Source organism: Gracilinanus agilis, chromosome 3 (assembly GCF_016433145.1).
Source record: "Gracilinanus agilis isolate LMUSP501 chromosome 3, AgileGrace, whole genome shotgun sequence".
Taxonomy (NCBI): domain Eukaryota; kingdom Metazoa; phylum Chordata; class Mammalia; order Didelphimorphia; family Didelphidae; genus Gracilinanus; species Gracilinanus agilis.
In genome coordinates, this window is record NC_058132.1 from 171,433,774 (window position 1) to 171,460,766 (window position 26,993).

Genomic DNA, 26,993 nt, shown 5'->3' on the forward strand with positions numbered 1-26,993 from the left:
TATTTTACATGTATTCCTCTTATTTTTAAATCTTCTTTCACCCAAATTCTGTTGTGATGTTTTATCGCAATGTAGAGGTGATGAGTTTTTGAAAGTTGTATAAATAAAGCATGGTCTCTGGTACAGTAATCAAACTAGAAAGGCTATGTGATTTAACCTTAGCCACATATGTGTTGACACAAGGTGATGAATTTATTTTCAGCCATAGCAAATCACAAAGATTTTTTACTAAGGCATAAAGGGGTTAGAATTTTCATAAGTAAAAGAACTACTTGCCATGATGAAGTCCTAGGAAACAAATTTGGCCTTAACAACTAAGACTGCATTGTTCCATTTGACTGAGGACCTACTCATTCTGTCATCCAGTGTCTTAGCTATCTTTTCCAGTTTTGTATCCTTTGTAAATCTGAGAAGCATTCTTTTTACGTCTTTTTGTAAATTGGTGACAAAAATGGAAAAAAGGACAAGGTCACGTCAAAGTTCAGTGAATAACCCCTCTCCAGGTTGACAATAATTTATCAGCCAACACTCTTTGCATAGAGCATATCCACTAGTTATGAATCCATCTAACTGCTCTGTCATTGACCCCCAAGTTTCTCAATCTTATCCCAAAGACCATAAGGCAACTTCATCTTCTTGAGGGAGACAATACAAAAAAGTTCAGCTATGGGCTGATGGAAAGGTCTAGAAATCCCAAGAATACATTGGATGGCAAGGACCATTGATCCTTTGTGCTACATCAGAAGGGTGGATGCCAGTGCTGGAGGGTTTAGAGGCAGATCCTAGGGGAAGGCTTAGAGAGTCGGCCCGAGGAGACAGTGTTAAGAGAGAGGATCAGCCTGGCGGTCCTTTCTCTCACCAGAAGGAATAGAGTTGGTAATTGCCAACATACACAAACTTTGTGAGCAGGCAAGTAGCTTCTGTGAGTAAAGAGTCACCTAGACCTCAGGAAAGAGGTAAGAGGAGAATTTGGGGCACCCCAATGGTAGCAGATCTTTCTGCCTCTAGGGTGCATTCAGGGGAAGGGCAAGGGTAGAAGCCAAATATGTTGTATTGAGGATTTCTTTTTAGCTATAGATTAGACTAACTGGGCACTGAGGGCCAATCCAACTCTAAAAGCTTGTGATTCTATGCCAGGTAAGACCTAAACAGAAGTCATTAAAGGATTGATGTCAGCTCAGTAGATCTTTAAGTGCCCCAAGAATCTGTACTTGGACTTATGTTATCTAACATTTTTTTGTCAATGCTTTGGATAAAGGGATAGATGACGTAGTTTTATTTCTATTTTTTATTTTTTGAACCCTTCTTTCCATCTTAGAATCAACACTGTATTGGTTCCAAGGCAGAAGAGTGGGAAGGGTTAGGCAATTAAATTAAGTGACTTACCCAGGGTCACACAGCTAGGAAGTGTCTGAGATCATATTTGAACCCAGGGCCTCCTATCTCCAGGTCTGGCTTTCAATCCACTGAGCCACCCAGCTGCTCCTAATAGATGACATGTTTATTAGATTTTCAGATGGAAAAGCTAGCACATGAGAAGATAGTCCTGGTTTTAAATGATCTTGAGCCTAGGGACAGCTAGATAGCACAGTGGCTACAGTGCCAGACCTGAAGTCAAGAGGACCTGGGTTTAAATCTGACCTCAAACACATCCTAGCTATGTGACCCTGGTCAAGTCACTTAACTCCAGTTTCCTAGCTCTTGCTACTCTTTTGTCTTAGAATGGATACTAAGGCAGAAGGTAAGAGTTAAAAAAATTAAATAGATGATTTTGTCTGGTGAGAACACTTTGTATGGCATTTCATAAGATCACATGTAAAGCTATACATTTGTAAAGCTGATTTTTTGGGAACCTGCAGGTCTGAGAGAGGAGGGGTATGGCTAGCTAGCAAGCAATCCATCTGAAAGAGCCCTGATGGTTTTGAGGACTGTCAGCTCAGTGCAAGCCCATAGCATATACAGCCAGGAAAGCTATAGAAGCGTAGCGTTTAGGATTAGGGAATTGAATAGTTTCTCTGCCCTCTGCCTCAGTCAGAACATATGGAGTATTGTGTTCAGGGCTGGGTGCCTCCTTTTGGAAAAGACATTTATAACCTGCAGGGCATCCAGAAGAGGACTGCTAGGATGGCAAAAAACTTGGATTTCACATGAACAGCCAACACCTAGAGAGTGCTTGTTAAGGGCTGAAATTCAAGGACTTTACTTTGATTATCCTGTTTGACCCTCCCAACACCTGAAGCGTAGGCGATTATTATCTCCATTTTACATCTAAGGAAACTGAGGCCAAGGGGAATTTAAGTGACTCACTTGGAATTACATAGATACTTGGTATGTGAAATAAGATTTGAGCTTCAGTTTTCCTGAGATTCTTGTCATCCTTTTTTACCCCCTCCCCATAATTTATTGCCTACTGAGACTTCCTCAGAAATGGGTAGTCCCTGGGGAATGGCTGAACAAATTGTGGTATATGCTGGTGATGGAATACTATTGTGCTCAAAGGAATAATAAACTGGAGGAATTCCATGTGAACTGGAAAGACCTCCAGGAACTGATGCAGAGGGAAAGGAGCAGAACCAGAAGAACATTGTACACAGAGACTGATACACTGTAGAAAAATCGAATGTAATAGACTTCTGTGCTAGCAGCAATGAAATAACCCAAGACAATTCTGAGGGATTTATGGTAAAGAACACTATCCACATTCAGAGGAAGAACTGCAAGAGTGGAAACACAGAAGAAAAACAACTGCTTGAACACATGGGTTGATGCGGACATGGTTGGGGAAGTAAACTCTAAACAACCACCCCAATGCAACTATCAATAATATGGAAAAAGGTCTTGATGGATGACACATGAAGAAACCAGTGGAAATGCGCCTCAGCTATGGGGGGGTGTTAAGGAGGGGGTGAAGGGGAAAGTAAGAACATGAATCATGTAACCATGGAAAATTTATCTAAAAAATAAAAAAAAAAAAAAAAAAGAAGAAGAAATGGGTAGTTCCCGACACTTGGCTCTTAGAGTCACAGAGTCCTTTTGAGCAAGCTTCTCCAAAAACAGAATCAACAATAACAACTCCACTGAGACCAAACATCCAGAAAGACTTGGCCAAACTCAAGTCTTATCTGGACCAGCCTGAGGAAGTTGTGAAGCTGTTTACGTGCTCTTGGCAATGCTTTTCACCCCATTGGCATCCCACGTGCTTGCTACGTTCAGGCCCTGAGGTGGTGGGAATCTGTTTTCTGTTAGTTATATCACATCCTGCTCTGTCAACCCTTCCAGCATGATTACAGGGCCAATGAATGGCCCAAGTGTTGCCTGGGTTTCCAGCTGGCAGAAAGACCAAAAGCAGCCTGGGAACACAGGCTGAGGCAGGAAGAAAATTACTTTTTGGTATTCTAACTTACTCAGCAGAGTCTCCCTTTCTTGCCCAGAATGAAAATGTAGCAATTAGTCAAGCCAATCCCACTCTGATGCGCACAGACTAACCTGCTCTATTTTCCCCCCCGGGATGCTTCACCTCTCCTCGGGCAGTTTTATACCCTCTTCCCCTGGTGGACTCATCATTCTAAATAGGATATCCAATTTGAATAGCCCTCCACCGTGCAGAACTTCCAGGCTTGTGAGATCGATCTGACAGCCTCTGTCTTCCTGTAGCTATGTTGTGCACCACCACATCTGGCAATAACTCAACATATCTTAAAAAAAAAAAAAAAAAGCCCTTCCCTTCTCTCTTAGAATCAACACTAAGTATTATTTCCAAGGCGGTAAGAGCTAGGCAGTTGGAGTTAAGTGACTTCCCAGGGTCACACAGCTAGGAAGTGCCAAGTCACATTTGAACCCAGGACTTATCATCTCCAGCCCTGGCACTCTATTGATGGAGCCACCCAGCTGCTTCTATTCAACATATCTTGTACAGGTTCTGACCAGACCTGCATAAACACGCATCACCTCCCCCTTGCTGTTTAGTCTTCCTGGGTCACACACAGAATGTCAGACTTGGAAGGGAATTCAGTTCTTTTTTTTTCTTATTGAAAAATTTTATTTACTTAATTAATTTAGAATATTTTCCCAGGGTTACATGATTCATCTTCTTTCCCTCCCCTCCACCTCTCTCCCCACCCATAGCCAACAGGCAATTCCCCTGGGTTTTACTTATGTTATTGATCAAAATTAATTTTCAGGGGCGCTAAGATTCTTGGCAGGGTCCACGTTGTCATCATCTTGAGACCTGTTCTGTATGATTTCTCTTGGTCCCCAGCCACCCCTACCTAGGAGATGCTTCATGTCTGTTGAAGTGGATGATTTGGGGGGAAGGAATGGTATAAAGACACACTGTAGACAGAGAGAGGTGTTTTCAGTTCTTAGCAATATTGTGCTTTGTTTTCTAGGTACACAGATAAGTTGCTTCTCTCCCACTTCCTTCTCCTGGCGCCAGGCTGCTTTTGTGGACTCCTACTGCTGGGCAGCAGTTCAGCAAAGGCATCCATTGAACAGTGATTCAGGAAACCTCCCTTTGTGTCTCCACAAGGTATGTGTAGGTATAACTTCATGACTCCGGACCATTAGAACCTGAGAGAGAGAGAGTGGGGCAGCTAGGTATTGTAACAGAATAAAGAATTCTAAATTCAAATTCTGCTTCACATTCAGCTTAGCATCGGGTGACTGAGCTAGCCGGTTAATTTCACCAATTTTCAGTTTTCTCATCTGTAAAATGGGGATAATAAGAGCATGTACCTCCCAGAGTTGTTGTGAGGGATCAAATAAAATAATATTCATAAAGCAAAGTGCCTGATATATACTAAGCACTCTGTAAGTTCTCTTCCTCCCCCTTTTCTCATTCCTTCTCTTCCTCCTTTTCTTCCTCTCCCAGATGAAAATAGAATCCACTTCACAAAGTTGTTGGGAAGCTCAGATAAAATGTACATAAAGCTCTTTACAAACCTTAAAGCACTATATAAACCAGCTATTATTATTATCTAATCTAACCCCACTAGAATGGAAACTTCTTAAAGGCAAGGATTGTCTCGCTTTTATATCCCTAGTGCTTAGCACTGTGCTTGGGATATGGTAAACACTTAGTTAATGTTTTTCATTCATTCAAAACCCTTTTGTATTACAGAAGAAGAGAGTCTCAGAACTGCAAAGCGATTTGGTCATGGTCACACAGTTAGTGTGACAGGGTCAGGATTTGAACACTCCTGATTAACCTGAACAATATTATTAATGTAGAAACTGCAATACTTTTCTCAGCCTTCTGTTTTGATTTTTAATTTTTCATATTTTAATTTGTCAGACTGAATTGAATTGTATGTAGCAGGTTTGACAGGGCTCCCCTTGGAGCTGGAGCTCGGTATTATAGGGAAGATAGATTGCCACAGAGGATGATGCTTCTCTATCCAGAAGGCAGAAAATAACATTAGATAATTCTAAAGTTGATGAAGTTTGCTAGTAGTGTACCAAATGGCACTTCTCAAGAAGAAAACTCCCTTAGTGATTTAGTGGCTCATAACTGCCTTTGATGCGTTCATGAAAGAAGAGCCCTGTTTTAGCCAGCCTTCAGTGCCAGCCACTGATTCTTTTTGTCCATCGTGAAAACAAATGGAGTAGTTGTGCATCTTTTATAATCCCCATCTGCCTAGAGAAACACAAAGATGCAGCTCTCAGCAGGCTTATCCTATCCTGAAAAGCCAAACACTGGAGTTCACTTTGCTCTAATTCTGCTGGGGGACACAGACAAAACACTAGCATTCTCCCCCTTTTTTTATAGGAGGATTTCTGCCTGACTCACTCTAGTCCCCCTAATGTTTATTCATGTCGGGGCCTGACAGTTGGCACCCTTTTCCTGTTTGTGCTGGATTTCCCTCCATATCCCCCCCTTGATTTTTTGGATTTCAGTCCTAAGGGTAAGCAGGGTTTGTTATCTATAGACTTTAGTTGCCCAGGAAGCAAAATAGTCCAGAAAAACATAGTTCTTGGGTGGAGTTCACAGGTACAAATTGGAGAAGCAGAAGGAACCCAGATATACTAGCTTGCATGTTTCCAAGAGATACTTGTTTACATGCTGGGAGTGGAGTGGGAGGAACCAATATTTCTCTGCTAAAGGGCTAGACTTGGACTCAGGATGATCTGAACTCAAACTCAGCCTCAGAGAGTTACTAGCTGTGTTACCCTGGGCAAATCACTTAAGCACTGTCTTTCTCAATTCTCTCTTCTGTAAGGTGGGGATAATAATAGCATCTATCTCAGAACGTTATAGTGAAGTATGTAAAGTACTTTTTAAACCTTAAAATGCTATGAAAATGCTTATTGTTATTATTATTATTTTCCTACAGTGGCGATATTAGGCTATTTGAAGCATTCATCTAACAGAATAAAACTCCCAAGTGCCCCCTTAAGCCTTCCCTAATTTAATACCTCAGTTTGGGGAAAACTAGGATCATCCTGGTTACCTTCACCTTGCTATTCGTCACCTTTCTTCCTCTTAAAATATGGAGTCTCTAAGTGAATGTGATGCTTGTGGTAAAATCTAACAAGGACAGAGGGATGGCTCATTCCCTCCCTATAGCTGGAAGCTCTCTTATTACAGCCCAAGATCACATTAGCTTCTGAAACCTGTTCCTTCACATTTCACTTATATAGAGATTGCAGCCTACAAAACCTCCCAGAGTCCTTTCATACAAACTACTGCCTCCCCATGCCTTTCCTTGTCTCATGCTGGAAAATAACAGTTTTTTGAACCTGAGCATTATTTTTGTATTTTTACTGCTAAAATTCATTTTGTTCAGTTTGTTCCATTGTTCTAGTCTGCCAGAATCCTTTTGGATATTGACTCCATCATCTGGCGTGTTGGCTAAGCCATCCAGGGTTGTCATCTGCCTATCTGAGAAGGATGCCAACATGACATCTAAGACAATGATCAAAAGCATTAATTAATGCCAGCAAAATGTTTGACAGCACAGAGACAAGTGCAGATCCCTTTGGAGATCCTCTAAGTAGACATCAGGCTGATTACCTTGTGGGTTTGGCCATTCACGTGAAGGAAGAGGACTTGAGTTGAACTTTAAAGGATAGGCGAGGGGCAGATAGGTAGCAGAGTGGCTAGAGAGCCATGTCTGGAGTCAAAAGGACTTGGGTTCAAATCTGGCCTCAGGTACTTCCTACCTGTGTGATCTTGGGCAAGTTACTTAACTCTGATTTCTCAGCCCTTGATGATCTTCTGTCTTGGAACTGATACCAAGAGGGAAGATAAGGGTTGGGTTTTTTTTGTTTGTTTTTTGTTTTTTTAAAGACAGATAGGTGGGTTTTAGAGTAGCTAGAGAGGAGTGGAAGAGAACTCTAGGCAGGGGAAACAGCTTGAGCCATGAGAGACATAGGAACTTGAGCCACGTGTATGTGGGGAAAATAAGGAGAAAGTTCCATACTATGAGTAGTGGGAAATACACAATATTTGGAACATAATGTTTAATCAATGCCTCTTCTTTTGTTCATTCTAACATAACCTGTTAAGTATTCAAGGCTATAGATTTTTTTTATCTAAATCAAATAAATAATTTAATTCAATTAATATACATTAAGTATCTGTTTTCTGCTAGGGATTTTGGTTATAAAGATAGATGACACAATCTACTCTCAGAACTTAAAATCACCTGATGGTTTTCGCTCTAATTTCTTTGCATTTGGATTATTTAGTTAACTGGTTTATGAACCTCTGAAGACTTTTTCCCCAGACTACAGCACCAAGCTCACATCTTCTTAGCTGTGCCCAGTTCTAGGGCAGGCATTCCTTCAAACCCAAAGACTACCATTATTTTAACCTTGAACCTTATTTAAGTCCTAAAAAACCCAAAACTCTTTTGGTAGTCACTTCTGACAAGTAATTACATCATTAAAGGAACTTTTTTTTTTTTTAGTAATCAAAGATGAAACACACAAAAACAAAATAAAGGGCAAATACAACAAACCAAGATACCCCAAACCTGGTTACAAGGGCAGAAACCCATTCTATCTGATTATATTTTTCTTCTTTCTTTTTGCCATTTCCCTTTGCACCCTTCCCCCATTTCTTCCCTTCCACTCCACCCCAAATTCTTTTAGTCAGGTTTACTCAAGTGGATGTGTTTTAAGAGGTCTATGGAGGTGTCATCTTTCTGGAATGTGATTCTCCCAACCCCTTGGCCTGAGGGTGCAGTCTGAGTGCCTCTCTCCTAAGGTTAGTTCTTTAGATCAGTCTACCTTTAAAGGCCTTCAAGATTAGGGTTTCTTGCACCTAATTTTTCTACTTTGGTTCCCAGACAAGAAACACATCCTTCTACTCCATCCCATCATGCCTTCCAAGCTCTCGTGTTCCTCAGGGTTCAAAATCCAGCCTTCTGATCTCTGCTTTGACCATAAAAGCTCCCTCGTCACTCTCAATCCATCTTTCTTATCTACTTAATCATTTCTAAAAATTATTATTGCTACATTTGGTTTTCACATCCCTATAAGTTTTAAATTTATTTCTCTTGCCCATACAGAAATTCTGACCATGTCACCTCTCTTAATAAACTTCAGTGACTTCTTGTTGCTTCCTGGATCAAATATAAAATCCTGTTTGGCTTTTCAATTTAAAGCCCTTTCCAACTTGCCCTCTTCCTTCTTATATTTTACTCACCTCCTTGCCGTTCCTCTGACCTGGTACACTGGAAGCATTTTCACTGGCTGCAGCCAGACTTGCATGCTTGGCACTCTCTCCCTCCTCGTCTCTGCCTCCTGGCTTCTTTCAGGTCTTAGTTAAAGTCCCACCCTCTTCAAGAAACCTCTCCTAGTCCACTTTGATCTTAGTGTCTTCCCATGGGACAATCCCAAATTTATCCTGTGCTTATCTGGTTTGTACCAATTATTTCCTCCATTATACTGCAAACTCATTCAGAGCAAGAACAGTTTTCTCCTCTCTTCCTGTCTCCAGCACTTAGCACACAGTGCCTGGCACATAATAGATGCTTAATAAATTCTAATTGATTGACATATTTTTAAAAGAAAGGAAAAAATTCAGCAAAAATCTATCTTATACATCAGTTGAAACTGGTGATGTCGTCTTTGTTTCATACCCATATTTCCCTGATTCTGCAAGGAAGGGAAGTACATTTTCTCATTCCTTCTTCTGGGACAAGGTTGGTCATTATAATCAGAGGGCATTGGGGCAGCTAGGTAGCACAGTGGAGAGAGTGCCAGGCCTAGAGCTGGGAGGACCTAGGCTGAAATATAATCTCAGATATTTCCTAGCTGCGGAACCTCAGGCAAATCACTTAGCCCTGTTTGCCTAGTTGTTGCTAAGACAAAAAGTAAGGATTTAAAAAAAGAAGAAGAAAAAAAAATAACTCAATGACACTCTGTCCTTTTTGTTATTCTTTCCTTTGCATAGCTATAGTGGTTATTCACTTTTTTGGCCACAGTTGGGGGATGTGTTAGATATAGTTCTGGCCTCAGAATCAGAAAGACGTGAATTCCAATCCTACATCTGACATTTACTAGCTGTGTGATGAAGAGCAAGTGATTTAAACTCAGCCTCAGTTTCCTTATCTGTAAAATAGTACCGACTTCAAAGAATTGTTGTATCAAATGAGGTTATATATATGCAGGCTAATATTATTACTTTGTATCAGTTAATGCATCTGACCATGATTCTCTATATTTTTCTTATTCATCATTTCTTGTAGCATATTATTGCATTACATTCATGTATTTTGGTCTGCTAGAAGCAAAAGTTTCCTAGATGAGTTGTAGCATTTGGGTCTGCCCTTCATGGTTATATTGTATCCTCTACCTCCCACTTTATTTATTTTATTTAAAAAAATTTTTTTTAAATCCTTATCTTCCATTTTGAAATCAATACTTTGTATTGGTTCCAAGGCAGAAGAGCAGTAAGGGCTAGGCAATGGGGGTTAAGTGACTTACCCAGGGTCACACAGCTGGGAAGTGCCTGAGGCCAGATTTGAACCTAGGACCTTCCATCTCTAGACTTGGCTCTCAATCCACTGAGCCACCCAGCTGCCCCTATCTCCCATTAGTTTCAGGATCAGAAGTTTTCCCATCCTTCCCTCAGCCTGCTTTTCTGCCTATATTATATCCAGCTAGGGTTTTCTTCAATGTGTAAAAATCACAAGAGGAAAAAAAAATACCCTGCTTAGAGGTAGCTGCGTGTCCCAGTGGATAGAGCATTAAACCTAGAATCAGGAAGACTTGAGGGCAAAGCCCAGCTTTGGACATTTAATAGCCTGTGACCCTGGGCAAGGCACCTAACCTCTATCTCAGTTTCTTCAACTATAAAATGGAGATAATAATAGTACCTACTTACCTCTTGAAATGAAATAATATTTGTAAAGTGCTTAGTATAGTACCTGGCTATAGTTTCCCCTTCTGTAAAATAGGATTAGTAATAACACCTATTTCCTAGGGTTGTTATCAGTATCAAATGTGATAATCATTATAAAGCTTAGCACAGATTCTGGCATATAGTAGATGCTATATAAATGTTGACACTTATTCAAATCCAACTTTAAATACTTTCTAGCTATGTGACCCTGGGCAAGTCACTTAACCACTATCTTAATTTCCTCAACTATAAAATAGAGATAATAATAGCATATACCACCTATATTTTTTGTAAGGATAAAATGGAATAATATTTGTAAAGTGCTTAGGACTGTGCCTGGCACATAGAAGGCACTTAATAAATCCTTATTTCCTTCCTTCTTCAAGACAACTTTCCCATATTCCTCCATAGTATTGAAGACTCAAATTGAACATGATTATCTGGAAGGTTGTGAAATCAGAGCTGTTAGAGCTAGAAGCAACTCTCGACCTCATTTTACAGAGGGAAAATTGAGGTCCCTTTCTGTTTAGAGCCTACCCCCTTCTCACTCTTGTTCATCTGACCAGTGATCACACAAAGTTCATATGTGTATCCATTGTCTTATCAGCATTCAAGATGAATATGAAGAAACCCATAAGAGCTTATATTCCCCAGAAGAAATTAGTGGCAGTCTTGTTTCTATGATTCTGTTATACCTTTAAAATAAATCTAGGGGGCAGCTGGGTAGCTCAGTGGATCAAGAGCCAGAGTTCAAATCTGATACTTCCTAGCTATGTGACTCTGGGCAAGTCACTTAACCAACCCCCATTGCCTAGCCCTTATCACTCTTTTGCCTTCGAACCAATACATCGTGTTGATTCTAAGGCAGAAGGTAAGTATTTAAAAATAAAAATAGAAATAAAAAAATAAAACAAGTCCAGATTGCTTAGTCTGGCCTTCAAGCATCTATTAGATTTGGTGTATTGCCCTACATTTCTGATTTATGTCTTGCAGTGGCTCTTTCTGTATGGAATACTACAGCTGATCTGAGCCATGAATGTGAACTCCCTCCGTGCCTTGGCTTTTGTCCTTCCCTACGTATGAACCTTCTGCATCATCATTGTGGGCCAATTGAAATCCTGTCCATTCTTTCAGATTCAGTTCAAATGCTATTTTATCCCTGAAGGCTTCCATAAGTTGTTCACTTCCCTATCCTTTTTTTGGTTTAGTGGTTGCATTGTTCCAGCATCCCTTTAGGTGTTGTCTTCTCTTGCTAGAATGTAAGCTCCTTGAAGGGCAGGGATAGGTTTGCCCTCTTGTGTTTCTTGTATTTGTATCAAGTCCTTTTAGCACATAGTAAGAGCTTAATAGATGCCCTGTCGATCTAATAAATAAAACTCATAGTTAGCATTTAGGTCACATTTAAAAATTAACTAAGTGCTTTACAACTGTTATCTCATTTTATCCTCACAATGACTCTGGGATTTTAAATTAAATTAAAATCTAATATATATATATTTTACAGATGAGGAAACTGAAGCAAATACAAATCAAATGACTTACTCAGGGTCACACAACTAAGTTGGTATCTTGAGGCTGCATTTGAATTCAGGACTTCTTAATTCCAGGCCCAGTGTACTACCCAATTGCCTTATCTATTAAGAATGAGCAGTGTGTATATGAGAGGAACTACAGAGTACCCTCATATAGACCCCATTCTTTTTTCTTTCTTTCTCTTTCCGTCCTTCTATTTCCTTTTCTTTTTTTCTCCTTTTACACAGGCAAAAGATGATTCTCATAGAAGTCATGGATTTTGCACTTAAAAGGAAGACTTAAATGGAGCCAGCAGATGGCAGTATAGTATTATTTATCCACAGAAGTTTTGGTGTGTATTACTGCTTACTTCCTTTCTTTAGCATGGAAACACTCAAAATGTAGCTTTTTTAAAAAATCAAAACTTTGCAACCAATTTTTTTTTGATCTTCAGTTTACCAGAAACTGAACTATCAATGATATTTTTCAGTGGTAATAAAACATAGTTGATAGGGCATTGGACTTGTAATCCTGAAGATTTGAGTTCAAGTCCTACTTCAGACATACTTACTGGACAAGTCTTACAACCTCTACATCCTTCAGTATCATCATCCATTAAATGACGGAATTCCATGTAGTAATCTTTGAGGTCCCTTCTTGCTCCAAATCTGGACTCCCATTGATTATCAAACACATCAAGTAATATATAAACTCCAATAATGAGCAGCTATGGTCCTGGTCAGGAACAAGAATAGGACACCTTTAAAGCCAGACAGCTGAAAATTATCTTCTATAACTTTGTGCTTCCTTTGGGGAGGGGAGGGGAGGAATTTCTCGTGAGAAGAATAATGGTAATAATAGAAATAGCTGATTTTTAAATAACGCATTATGGTTTTCAGAGCATTTTTATATGCAGAATCATTTCCTTTCTCTGTGTCTGTCTGTCTCTTCTATCAATTGAAGGGGGATGGACTAAGTGAGCCCTAAAATCCTTTCCAGCTCTAAGCCTAGGGTCTGATTATCTTATTTAATCTTCCCAACAGCTCTGTAAGGTAAGCACCTTAAGTAGTATTCTCCCATTTTTTAAGATGCAGAAATTTAAGACTCAAAGAGTTTTTGTCCAACTCAAAGATGATTTGTCCAACATCACAAAACAAGTAATAGGATTTGAACCCCAGACCTTTCTAGATTTCTCTTGTATCCCACAGTGCCTCCAACAAAGTATTTAGAAAGACTGACTATAGAATCATAAAATTAGGAGAAAGACCCTTAAAGACAATTTAATACAACCCCTTCATCATACAGTAAGGGAAATGAGGTGGAGAGATGTTGACTGTGGTTATATAAAGCAGGAGAATTTCAGAGCTCAAATTCAAACTTTGGACTTCTGACTCTAGATGCAGCCCTTATACTTCTATACCATACAGAAGCTTTGTAAGGAATTAAAATTAAGGGTTTGACTAAATATATGAGAATTCCAAGATAATCCTGTGGTTGCCAATTTAAAAATATAACTCAAACCAAAATGACTTTTAGTAGTTTTATTTACAAAAAGGTGGAAGGAGTGAAAGTAGAGAAATATAAATGAGGGTAAACAAGATGTCTACCCTGTCACCCTAAATGTTGCTCTGGTCCCCAGGTCAGCTTGGGAGGACTTGGTGGTGAATTAAACAGGGGTTCTACCCATACAGCCTCCTTCAAGAAGGGGAGGCCTCTCAAGAACTAATCTCTCCAGAAGCCAGGAAAGGAAGGCCAGCTTCTCACTCACCCAAGTGAAGCTCCAAAGGAGAAGATCCAGGAGCAGTCTTACTAGAAGCAGTCCAAGAGCCAGAGTCCCAGGTTGAAGTGCCAAGTTGTAGCTCCAAGCCGCAGTCCCAGTCCAAAATCCTCTAAGCCCAAGATTCAGGCCAAAGACCTATTGGACGGGAAGTTCAGGACTTTTATAGTCCTTTTTCCATGTCACTTCCTGTCCCTTCCTCCACTTTGTGAGAGCCAGTTGCAGTCTTTAAATTTGCTTAGCACTGCCCAGGGGGTGGTCAGTTGCTTCTGGAGTTGTCACCCACTTTAGTAAGTGACTTGTGGACCTCCCCTACTTAGTGTTAAGTAAGGGTATTTTCAGGGTTTTTTTTATTAATTTAAAAATAGGCAAGAGGAGAGTTAATCTTATGTTCACAGTTTTTACCATTTTCTTAATTGATTCATCTCCCTTTCCCAGTAGAGTCAAATCAGTCACTAAATCCTAAACCTAACCAAACTTTTTTTCTCAGTATTGCAGCCTTCTCACTTGTCATGCCCCCTGATATTCCTAAATCTTTGATGCCCTTCCATTTCCATGATGGAAGCCTTGCCAGACTGAGAAATCTTTATTTCTTCCTAGTTATAGTCTTCTTCCTTTTTTAAAAAATTTATTTAAATGTTTTTCCATGGTTACATGATTCTTGTTGTCTCCCTCCCCGTCTTCCCTCCCCCTTCCCAGAGTTAACAAGCAATTTCATTGGATTATACATATATGATCACTCCGAACCTATTTCCATATTATTCATTTTTAAACAATCTTTTAAAACCAAATCCCCAAATCATATACCCAGATAGACAAGTGATAAATCGTATTTTCTTCTGAATTTCTGCTCCCACAGTTCTTTCTCTAGATGTGGATAGCCTTCTTTCCCATAAATCCCTCAGGATTGTCCTGTATCATTGCATTGCTTTTAGTAGCAGAGTCTATTACATTTGATTGCCCCACAGTGCTTCAGTTACTGTGTACAGTGTTCTCCTGGTTCTGCTAATTTCACTCTGTATCAGTTCATGGTGGTCTTTCCTTCTTCCTCTTTTAGACCAAGTCAGGGTGAGTTGGAGGTAGAGTACAAAAAAATATAAAGGATAATGTGAAAATCCTGTTTCAAACAGAAATGAAACAATTAGTGAAGGCTATGACTCCTTGCTCAGGCCCTTCTACCCCAGGCAGAAGTAAACAGACAAAAAATTCTTTTAAATAAACCATGTAAAGCTCCCAAAATATCCTGTCAGATTTTGGTGGGACAGTTTGCAGACACATACTCAAACAGCGGTTCTCCTTTAGAGTAAGCCCCTCCTAAACCCCATATTTTTAAAAATTGTCTTTAAAATTTCTCCCAGTAACCTTTCCCTCTCTCCCTCCCTCCCTGTCCCCATCTCCCCTCCCTGCACCTGTCAGAACAAATTCCCACATTAGCTATGTCTGAAAATGTAAATCTGCATTCTAAATTCATGACCTCTCTGTTGGGAAATGAATGGTATGTTTAATCTTCCTTCTTTTGGACTTTTGTGTTGGGCGTGCTATGAAGTCTTTCAAAGCCAACCCCATATTTGTTTCATATTCTTTGTCTGGGTGAAGAGAAATATTAAAGACATAATTGATCCATTTTTCAACTGCCTGTTTTGGTGAATTAACTTTTTTTTTTAAACTTTTACCTTCCATCTTGGAATCAAAACTGAATTTTGGTTCCAAGGTAGAAGGGCGGTAAGGTCTAGGCAATGGGGGTTAAGTGACTTGCTCAGTGTCACACGGCTAAGACAGTGATTCCCAAAGTGGGTGCTACCACCCCCTGCTGGGTGCTGCAGTGATCCAGGGAAGCGGTGATGGCCACAGGCACATTTATCTTTCCTATTAATTGCTATTAAAAATTTTTTAAAAATTAATTTCCAGGGGGTTAAGTAATATTTTTTATGGAAAGGGGGCGGTAGGCCAAAAAAGTTTGGGAACCACTGGTCTAAGGCCATATTTGAACCCAGGAGTTCCCATTTCCAGACAGGATTAACTACTAATCCTGTCTTCTTACAGACTCACCCAAGGGAACCTTTGCCTTTGGTCTTTTCTTATCTTTCCAGTCTTCTTAAATAAAACTGCCCACTTTCAGGACATCCATAGTGGCCCGTTTAACTGTTCTCTATATATAATATTTTCATTTCCTATCTCCAAACCTTTGTCCTGGCTGTCCCCCATTCCTGGAATGCTTCCCTCCTCGCCTCCACCTCTCACAATCCCAGGCTTCCTTCAGCAATCCTTTCCCAGTTTCCTGCCCGACCAGCAGCGGATACTGCCTTCTCCTCAAAGGTGTATATCTTATATCTAATCATCTACTTGTGGTCTCCCTCGCTAGAATGTGAGGTCCTTGAGAGCAGGGCCTTTTCTTCGCCCTTCTTTGAGACTTCCTAGCGTGGTGCCTGCTCCATAGTAAGGGCTTTAATAAATCCTGGTGGATTGCTCGATCGGTGGGCGGAGAGAAACAAGAAACAGACTTGGTACAGGCAGTACTCATTCAGCCTTTCCTATGAACATGGCCTTGGTGTAAGGAAATTTCAAAAGAAAAGTAAATACTCAGAATTTAATACATTTAAATCCCCATTTTTCTAATTACAATGAGCTGCGGTAAACTGTTCATTAGCACTGATTACCACCAGGCTGGGGCAGGTGGGCAAAGTTACAGCACCCAAGGTACAGCCTCTGTTCATTCATTCACACAGTTGGAGATAATACACTATTATTCTGCTGCCTTTGAAGCCAAGCTGGCTTAGAAACAGGTTTCTTTAGACCAAAGTGAAAATCATACTTTTCTCCTGTGGGCTCTGGTGGATAATGCCGGGCTTTCGTGACTGTGAATCCTGGCTGACTTTGTTATCCTAGTAATTACATTTTACAACAAAGCAAACTCTTCAGCATGGGCTAGGTGAAAACTACCCCTTGCTCTGTTAGCAGGCATCTTGAATGAGGAAGCCGGAGCCCTGCTAATCAGCCACTATTGTTGTGTGGCTGGTGGCATGGGGGAAGCGGGCTAGCAGTTTTTGAGAAACTTAACTTTACCTGTGGCTCTGGGATTAGCTGGGGAGGGAGATCCCTGTGGCAGCAAGAATACCAGGGAATGCGTCTGCCCCCTCAGTTTGTTTGTGGCCTCCTAGGCAAGGGTCTTACTGAATGGATCGGGCACTTTGGAATAAGAGCAGAGCAGTCTTCCAACTCCTACTAGCTGGGGATGATGAGTAATATTGTGGTTATTGAAGGAAGAGGTGGTGGGGGGGGAACATTTAAAATGGTGGTGGTGGTGTTTGTACCTTCCTGTGTGTTGTGTGCAGATGCAAAGCATGGAATCCCTGCAAAGGTACAGGGAGAGCCTCACCCAGAATTCCAGGGGACCCCCCCCCCGGGAGAACTTTGGGTGAGGGGCAGTTGAGAAGGGTTGGAGTCAGTTAATTTGTGGGAGGGGATGTGAGCAGACATTCTGCTTGTTTCTCCTGACTTGGGGTTTCTCCTGAGGTGGCCATTATAGCATAAGCTAATGATTTCTACTCATAGGGTTAGCCTATTTGTTATTACTATTCTTCATTAATTTAATTATATAATTACTTAGTGATTAGAGAGTAAGATATTTATCAATAGCAAGAGAGCCAGTTTTAGTTAAGTGTTTCCTCCCCTCCAGTGAGGAGGGGGGAAGGGGCATCAATTTAACAGTTCAGGGTCACCTTTCCTTTATCCTAAAACCTTCATTGACTTCTCTAATTTTCCTTGTTAATTCCTAATATAACTTTTTACCTTCAAATCTGTGCCTGATAATTATTTGGGAAGATACTTACAATTCAGTCTGTACATTTGGGTTGAATCCTGTTGGCTGCCAGTTTAAGATCTCCTCTGTCCTCAACAGTTAGATATAATTTCTATATACTCATCATACTGACCTGGGAGGAATATAAATTTAAGAAAGGAACATCAGTTGGGGTTTCAGCCATAACAGAAACTTACCAGAAGAATCTTATTCCTGTCTTCATTACCAACTGAAGCAGAAGCAGTTAGAGGGGGAGGGGTTTGAGAATCAGGAGTGTTTTACCCCCTCCTTTCCTCACTGTAGCCTGTCAATCTCTGGCTCTTGACTTAAAGCTCTATTTGGCCCTGATACATTTATCTGCTTCTCCAAACTATCTGTTATTATCATCATAACACTGTGAACAAGTTCTTTTTGTTTGTTTTTTGTTGTTTTTTTTAAACCCTTAACTTTTATGTATTGGCTCCTTGGTGGAAGAATGGTAAGGGTGGGCAATGGGGATCAAGTGGCTTGCCCAGGGTCACACAGCTAGGAAGTGTCTGAGGCCAGATTTGAACCTCCCATCTCTAGGCCTGACTCTCAATCCACTGAGCTACCCAGCTGCTCCTGAACAAAGTTTTAATATCAGGGCATTTCTTTTTTTTTGTCAATTAAATTTATTTTTACACATTAATAGAATTTTTAGTAATTGTTTTCTGGTATTTTTCAATCCATGTTCTCCCCCTTTCCCAAGATGGCAGGTAATATGATACAGGTTTTGTGTGTGTTCCCATGCAATATAAATGTCCATGTTCATTGTCTTGTTAAAGAAGACACAAGTTGCTTTCAGAAGAGAAAAATTTCTGGAGGAAATAAAGTGAAGAATGGTGCTTTCAATCTGCCTTCAGAATCTGCCAGTTCCTTCTATGGTAGTGGATAACCATTTTTGTCATGAGTCCCATGGAGTTGCCCTAGATCCTTGAATTGCTGATAGTAGTTAAGAAATTCACAGTTTATTTTTGTACATCATGGCTCTTCCTGTGTACAGGATTCTCCTGGTTCTGATTACTTTACTTTGCATCACTTCATGTAAATCTTTCCAGGTTGACATAAGGACATTTCACAAGAAAAAGTAAGCAAGCAGAGTTTATTTCAAGTGAGAGGAAGGAAAAAAAGCAAGTTGGGGAATTAGTGGCTCATTGTTGGCCTTCTTACCTTCAGAACTCATTCTGTATGTCAATACTTTTGTATCAGGTTATTGTGTCTCTACTCCATTGAAACCCCCATCAATTCATAGAGATGGAATTTTAGAGGTGGAAGAAACATTGGAAATCTTCCTGTATAACCTTTTCCTTATTTTTATACATGAGGAACCTGAGGCCCCAAAACGAGTAAGTAATTAGCCCAAGGCCATGGAAAACACTCTTTGTTCCTCTAATCTAAGTAAGCCAGAAAGTTCATTGTTGATGGTGGGGTTGCAAAAACATTCTGGCATAAAAAAACTAAACTTCCAGTTGGGACTGTGTAGTTGAGGATTACGTCAAGCTTGCAAGACTGGATGTCTGTCACCAGCAAAAGAGTTTAAAATGAAGAATGACCCAGGCTGTTGGGTCCCACACTCTGAGTTTATATGTGACCAGTCCATAAATCACGCTTCTGACTCACACAGACTCATTTTTCAGGGTTTTCTCTGGGATCGTCATTTGCCTCCTTTTTGTCTCATTTTGTCTCCATCCAGGATTTCTAAGAAATCTGGCTCATCTGGGCCTCTGCAGATGCTCTCGTTGGAGCACTCACAACAATAGCACTTACATATGGAGTATAGATAGCACCTTATTTCAGTAAGTCAGATGTTAGATAAGTGTTTATTAAATATTTTCTGTGTGCCAGACACAAGACTGGGCATACAAAGTAAGATAAAAACATAACCCCTGACTCAAGGAGCTCATACTCTAATGGAGGAGATGTGGAAATAAGTATATATGTGTGTGTGTGGAGAGAGAGACAGACAGACTAGGTAGCAGAGTGACTAGATCAGTGGTCTTAGAATTATGAAATCTCATCTTCATGAGTTCAAATCCAGTCATAGTCACTTACTAGCAACCCAGCATCCTCTGCATGGAGATACCATGTTTCCAGGTTGATGGGGTTTGACTATGCACTAGATTCCCATTTCAAATATTATGAAGGGTTCATTCTTTTTGTGTGTATGTAAGCATAGATTTTTATTCTTATTTTTGTATATAATAATATGTAACATAATATAATATGATTGATTATAAATATGTAATAAACTCTAATAAATATGCTTATCCAAGAGAAAAAAATTCTCACATTAAATAAAATCTGTCCAAAAATATCTCATTCTTTCTCTCCCCTTCCTTCTCCTTCTCCCCCTCCCCAAGAAGGCAGATATTGCATAGGTTTTATACATATCATCTAATACGTATTACCCTGTCATCATGTTGTGAAAAAGAAGACATGTTGCTTACACTAGAGAAAAATTCATGAAAGAAATAAAGTGAGGAGTTGTATGTTTCAATCTGCATTAGGATTCTGTTTTATCTATGGCAGTGGATATTCTTTCTCATCATGGGTCCCTTGGAACTGTCCTAGATTCTTGCCTTGTTGAAAACAGTTAAGTCATTCATTGCTGTGTCCTGTTTCTCCTGGTTCTGCTCACTTCCTTTTGCATCACGTCAGATAAATATTTCCAAGTTTTTTTGTAATCATCTTGTTTGTCATATCTTATGGCACAATAATATATTCCACTACAATCACATACTCTGGCATGTTCAGCCATTCCCCAATAGATGGATCTCTATTTGGTTTCCAGTTCTTTGACACCAGAAAAAGAGCCACTATAAATATTTTAGAACGTGTGATTTCTTTTCCTTTTTCTGTGATCATCTTAGGAAATAAACCCAATAGTGGTATTGCTAGGTCAAAATATATAGTTTTATAACTTTTGACTATAATTCCAGATTGTTCTCCATTTTTTAGCCTTGTTAACTCAGTGGTTGCATTAGCCAAAGGATTGTGTATGACTATTTTTTATTTTTTATAAAAATTTTCCATGGTTACATGATTCATGTTCTTACTTTCCCCTTCACCAGTGTATGATTTTAACATCCATTTGATGGACTCCTTGTTGTAAGTGACGTTTTGGGAGTACATTTTGCTAGTCTAGAAGGACAAGTGTTTTGTTGATGTTATTAACCGACAATAAATACAGCAGGCGCTTTCATTCTCCATAACCTTCAGTCAGTGATGAAACTAGATCCCAATTCCCATTTATCCCCAGCTGTAAACCTAGAAGTGTTAAGAAGTTTCCAGCATTCTTATCTCCAGCAATTCTCCCTGTGCCATCAACAGCAATCAATCGATAATAATATATTAAGTACCCGCTGTGTGCCGGCACGCTGCTAAAATCCCAGCAAAACCCATGATTATAGGTGATCTCTCACTGTGTAGACTGAGCACCCAAGGGCAGTAGTGAGAGTCTTGTATAATCTCCAACTCTAGTGTACCCAGCCCTGATGGGAAAAGCCATCATCACACAGAATCCATTCTTCCTTCAGTCTCCGCTTATATACAGCTCCCTAAGCTTTTATTCTTAGCTGGAAAGAGACATTGCTCATTGGACTTTCCCACTGAGGGTGAAGGAAGAGGGCCTTCTTTTCCTTTTGGCACAGTAAGTAAATCAGTTCAAATGCTTGCAGACTGTAAGCCTGTCTCCCCTAGTTCCCAGCTGACACATGACCACATAAAGGTCTTTCCACTCAGGTCAAGAAAGATCACATTCAAACTGATGAAACCTCTTCATCCAGATAGTCTCACAGTCTACTTGTTAACACCCAAGTCTCCCAGTATCAGCTCTGTCCAGTTCCAAAATACATCAATCATACATTGGAACCAGTGCCATTCTTTATAGTAACACTCAGCACGTTATATACTAGTACCCTTCAGAATGGGAGGGAAGTTGGCAATTTGACCATACAGGTCCAGTTAGCTCATTAAACAAAAGGGAGTTGTTAAGGATTTGTTATGTTAGATTAAGGACTTATTTGACTTTGCTGTGCCAGGGATAACCAGAGATGAAAAATGAAAAAATCTTCATCCTCAAGAAATTTACATTGTATTGGGTGAATATATATATAAACATATATATACACACACAGACATATATATATATATTTATACACACACACACACACACACACACACACACACACACACACACACACATATATATATATATATATATATATATATATATATATATATATACAGAAAATTCAGTGTAAAGTAGTTTCTGGGGGGACACTACCAGAAATTGGGACTGAGATGTGGGAAGAGTGGGAAAGGGAGAGAGAGTACATATTAGGACAGGCTTCCTGAAGCACGTAGCACCTGAAATGAGCCTTGATATAAGCAAGTCAGGGATTTTATGAAGTAGAGATAAAGAGAGAGTGTATTCTGTACAAGAGGGAAAACTCACACAAAGGCACAAAACCAAGGATATTGGGGAGAATGGGGAACAGCAAGCAGTCTGTTTTGGCTGTAATGCAGTTAATGCAGGACTAAACTGGAGCTTGACTGAGGAGGGCTTGGAAAGTCAAAGAGAAGAGTTGATATTTTATCCTAGAAGCAAGAGAGAGCCACTGAAACCTGTGGAGTCGGGGTAGGAGGAGTCCCATGGTCAGACTTGTGCTTAGCTTAGCAGCTGTGTAGGGGATGGATCGGAGAAGAAGGAGATGAGGCAAGGAGGCCAGCCAGGAAGCTTTTGCAGTGGTTCAGAACAGTGGCGATGAGGGCTTGAAACAAGATGATTGTCTGAGTAGAGAGGAGATGGGAATTGCTGTGAAGGTCAACCCAAGGAGTCTTAGTAACTGATTGGATCTGAGAGGTAACCAAGGGGACAGGGTTGAAGATGACTCTGAGATGACGATCCTGTACTGATAGTACCCTGGACAGAGGGGGAAGTAAAATAGGAAAATCAGAAGTTTCTGATTTAGTTTAATGACTTCTCTCTCTCTCTCTCTCTCTCTCTCTCTCTCTCTCTCTCTCTCTCTCTCTCTCTCTCTCTCTCTCTCTCTCTCTCTTCTCCCTTTAGTTTTTCCCTTACATTTTGTTGCTGCTCGCCATCCTATTGTACTTGCCTACTTTGTTCTGGCGTTTCACTGCAGCCCCTCACCTTTGTTCAGATATGAAGTTTATTATGGAGGAACTTGACAAAGTTTACAACCGCGCCATTAAAGCTGTGAAGAGTGTCCGCGGTGTCGACGTGAGAGATGGTGCCAGCCCATTTGTGGCTGCAATGAATGAGAATATTGGGCAAAGGTAAGCATGAGAATTCTAGCTCTCTCTCAGTGTATAGAGCCAGATCTCCCTCTGACAGCCTTTTATTCCATTCCAGAGGCTGAGACCAACCTCAACCCCATCTTCAGAAATCTCTGTCTTTCTCACCCACCTGTAATAATGTTTGCATTTCTACTACTAGAATTAATTTCCTTTAGATTAAGCACTGTCCTTTACTTTTTGAAACCACAAGCTCTCTCAGGGATAATTTGTTAAATTCTTGATGCTTCTGAAGTATGGATTGGTTTATCAAGTGGTTGCTATTTTTCTTCCTGTGTTATAGCAACCCTTTTTGGTGTCATGGTGCATATCCATATACACATACACGTATATGTGTGTACATATGTTTGTATATGTGTATATATATATATGCACATACATGTATATTTTTATAGATATGTACATCTACTGTGTATATCTATACATACATATATCTACCATATACCTATGCATACCTTCTAGCCTAATAGAAAAATAGATTATGAATCCAAATAATGGAAATATTTCTCAGGACTCATTTTTCATACTATTGCACTAAACAGGACCTAGCTATATTCTTGCCAGCCCTAGTTATATGCATTCCATCCTTGGCCTGCTATACCCATATCTTTACTTGCCTATTTGGGGTAGAAGAATAAGACATTGCTTTACTCTTCAGGCTTTGGATTTTGCCTTGAGCAAGAATGGCATCCCCTTTATTGCTGCATCCCAGCATGTCACAGGAGGCAGGAGAAGCACTGATCTTGGAGTCAGAAGCCCTGGATTAGACTCTCAGCTGTCCTACAGACTCATGCACCATGTAGCCTTTCAAAAGTCACTTTATCATCTTTGGACCTTACTTCTTAATTTATGAAATGAACAATTGAACTAGGCATTCTTTAAGAGTCTGACTTAAATATATAAATCACAGTCCTTCTTTTAAAATAAACTATGGACTATTAGGAACCAAGATGGTAGAATAGAAAAAGCATTCCGCTGAATTATCTCCACACATCGCTCCCCAACAACTTTAAAAGAATGCCTCAAATCTGAATGTGACAGAGCTAACAAATTCTGAAGTGGCAGAACTAACAAAAGGTCAGAATGAGACATTCTTCTAGCCTGAGACAACTTGGAAGGTGGGAAGGAAGAAGACATATGTGACATGGGAGAGAGAGAGAATTTAGAACTCAAAGTATTAAAAAGTGATTTTTAAAGATCTAATTGGAAAATATTTAATGAAACAAGTAAAATGTATTTTAGAATAAAATAAACTCTGAAATATTTATCATAGGGTGACCATTTTTTTTGACCATACCTACTCATACCCTTACAAAGGTACAGCGTTGGTTCATTATCTGATAATTTTGAATACATTGACATGAAGACCCATCCCACTTATCCTCTTTTATTTAATCGTTCTCTTTTTTCTTTCTTTCTTTTTTCTTTAAAGTCTCTGGGAAATATCTGAAAGCCATTTCAAATATCCAATAGTAGAACAGTACTTGAAGACAAAAAAGAAGTCGAAGAATTTAATAGTCAAGTACCTCATCTGCCGGGCTGTGACTTTCACGATTATACTGCTGGCCTGTGCCTACCTGGGATATTACTTCAGCCTTTCCTCCTTATCTGATGAGTTTGTCTGTAGCATCAAGTCAGGAATCTTGAAGAATGACAGCACGGTTCCTGAGCAATTTCAGTGTAAGCTCATTGCAGTTGGGATTTTCCAGCTTCTCAGCTTCATTAACTTGGTGGTTTATACTCTTCTGGTGCCTGTGGTCGTGTACACGTTCTTCGTGCCCTTCAGGCAAAAGACTGATGTTCTCAAAGTCTACGAAATCCTGCCCACCTTTGACATTCTGCACTTCAAGTCAGAAGAATACAATGACTTGAGCCTCTACTATCTTTTTCTGGAAGAAAATATAAGTGAACTTAAGTCCTATAAGTGTCTTAAAGTCCTGGAGAACATTAAAAGGAACAGTCAAGGGATTGATCCCATGCTACTTCTGTCCAACCTTGGGATGATCAAGACTGATGTCATAGATGGTAAAACTACCAAGCCTGCACAGAAAATGGGAGCAGAACCTGGGAATGATGCAACAGAGCTCAAGGGTAGGGATGCCTTTATGATCAGAGGTGAAGGGCATTGCTCAGACTACTATTAGTGACCTTTATTTGGGTATTTCAAACCATATTCTGAGCATTATTTTAAGTGAAGATAGTGAGAATGAAGAAGGTCAGAAATAGGCATTTCCTAATAGGAAGGATGAGAGGTTCAGGATCATCTCAAAGATTTCTAAAGAGGAGACACACACACACACACACACACACACACACACACACACACACACACACACAGAGCCCCTGTTGCTTTCCCTCCTTTCTTCTTCCCTTTCTCTTTCTCAGCTTTTCTACTCCCTATCTCCTATCTATTTATCCATATATCTAGCTATAGCTATAACTATATTTATATATCTATCTCTGTATCTGTCTTTATATAATTTTCTCCCATCTATCTCCTAATTTATCTGTATTTCATATATCTTTATCTGTCTCTATATCCTACCTATAGCTATATCTATTAATCTTTGTCTCTAACTATATTTCCATCTGTCTGTATTTTATCTATCTTTGGCTATTGCTATATCTATCTATATCTATATCTGTCTTTCTGTATCTCTGTCTTTCTCTCATCTAACTCCCATTTGTCTTCTATCGGTCTGCCTGTCTATCTATCTGTCTGTCTGTTTATCTAAGCATACCCATCCCATTATGGAGTTTCTACACTCTCCCTTCTGGTTCTAAGGATCTCCCCAGACTTTAGTGAAACGGTTAACTTTGACTCAGACAAGAACTGGTTCAGCTATACTTTGCCTCTTGAAACGGGGGTATGACTTGAGGTATGGTCAAAATTGACTAAAAGGCAAAATTTAAATTCTAAAATTTACTTAAATATTTTGATACTTCTGGGAAAATTAAGCCAGATCACTTGAAGTATGACTATGAAGACATGCTTATTTGTGGGTGTATCTTCTCTCTGATGAGTCTTTGTCAATGTGACATTCCATAATTATCCACATAATTCTATAATGGAGTGAACAATTCTCAGATTATAAACAAAGGGAGCAAATCATAGAGAAGTTGGCCACCGAACTTACTGGAATTCACATAAGCTTCCTCTGCTCCAACTAGTTCTGATCACCGCATCAGTCTACCAAATCATTAAGCAGACTAAAAAACAAAATTTAATTCTCAAATTTGATTAAGTGCTCTGATAATGTGGGGGAAACAACTTAGGTTTTTTTGACATTTCAAAAATATCCTTTCTTTATTTGGTTACCCTAATTCTGGTAGAATCTTTTAGTAATTTTTAAAAAGATACTGAATTGTGACAGTTAACTATAGACTTAAAAGGGTCAAAGTTCTCATGTAATTATTGATTTGAATGGTTGGGGGATGAGGAGACTTTTAATGATTAAAAATTATCAAAAGTCAAAATCTGGTCAAACAGTGACATTTTTTTCAGAGTGTATCCATATTAGTTAGGGAAAAAGCAGCTTTTAGAAGCTATTACTGCTCCCATTCAATTATGCTGCCTTCTAAAGTGTGGTTTTCTTGTTTTATTTTGTTTTCAGTTTTGACAGATCAAGATATAAGTGATGACGCCAAAGCAGATAATGAAGAGAAGAAAATTCGCCAGAGACTTCTAGAGTCTTCACAATGACCTTTTCCCTCTGATTTTCAATGTTGTGACTTTTGCAACGAGTAACATCCTAATGATGGTGCAAGCCTTGCTGACCAGAGAAATTAAGGGATCAGACTATCAACCACCTTGGGTTGGGCCTGACTCATAACAGGCACACAGTTGGTGAGGATGGTGGTGAAGAACTTATCATGGTATCTGCACTGGGATGATGAACTCTTGAGATTCTCAGTATTATGAACAAGAGGCAAAATAACAGCTTTGAGAACATCTTGAATAAATTGCACAAGAGCTGAGTAGAATGCCTCAAGTATAGCGATCAAAACCACTTTAATAGATAAATAATAAAATAGTTAAGATATTATTAAGGTATGAAAAGAAGTGACACCAGCAGAGACCTAGAAAAAAGCCTTTCCGTGGAAGATAATGGTGATTTGTTCCAGATCAACAAAAAGATACAGACTTATAAAAGATAGGAATCAAATAAGGACATCAGGGAATGTGTAAGTTCCTAGGGTACTTTGTAATCACTGCT

At 39.6% G+C, this 26,993-nt stretch overlaps 1 protein-coding gene across 1 annotated transcript in view; it reads left to right on the forward strand.

Annotated features, from left to right (window-relative positions):
• The window catches only part of PANX1 (pannexin 1), a 62,762-nt gene extending 36,283 nt beyond the window's left edge, over positions 1-26,479 (forward strand). The window contains exons 2-5 of the mRNA XM_044666225.1: positions 4,389-4,528; positions 22,532-22,758; positions 24,209-24,867; positions 26,391-26,479. Coding sequence (XP_044522160.1) covers positions 4,389-4,528; positions 22,532-22,758; positions 24,209-24,867; positions 26,391-26,479 — 1,115 coding nt within the window. The remainder of the gene's footprint in view (positions 1-4,388; positions 4,529-22,531; positions 22,759-24,208; positions 24,868-26,390) is intronic.
• Positions 26,480-26,993: the final 514 nt, after the last annotated feature.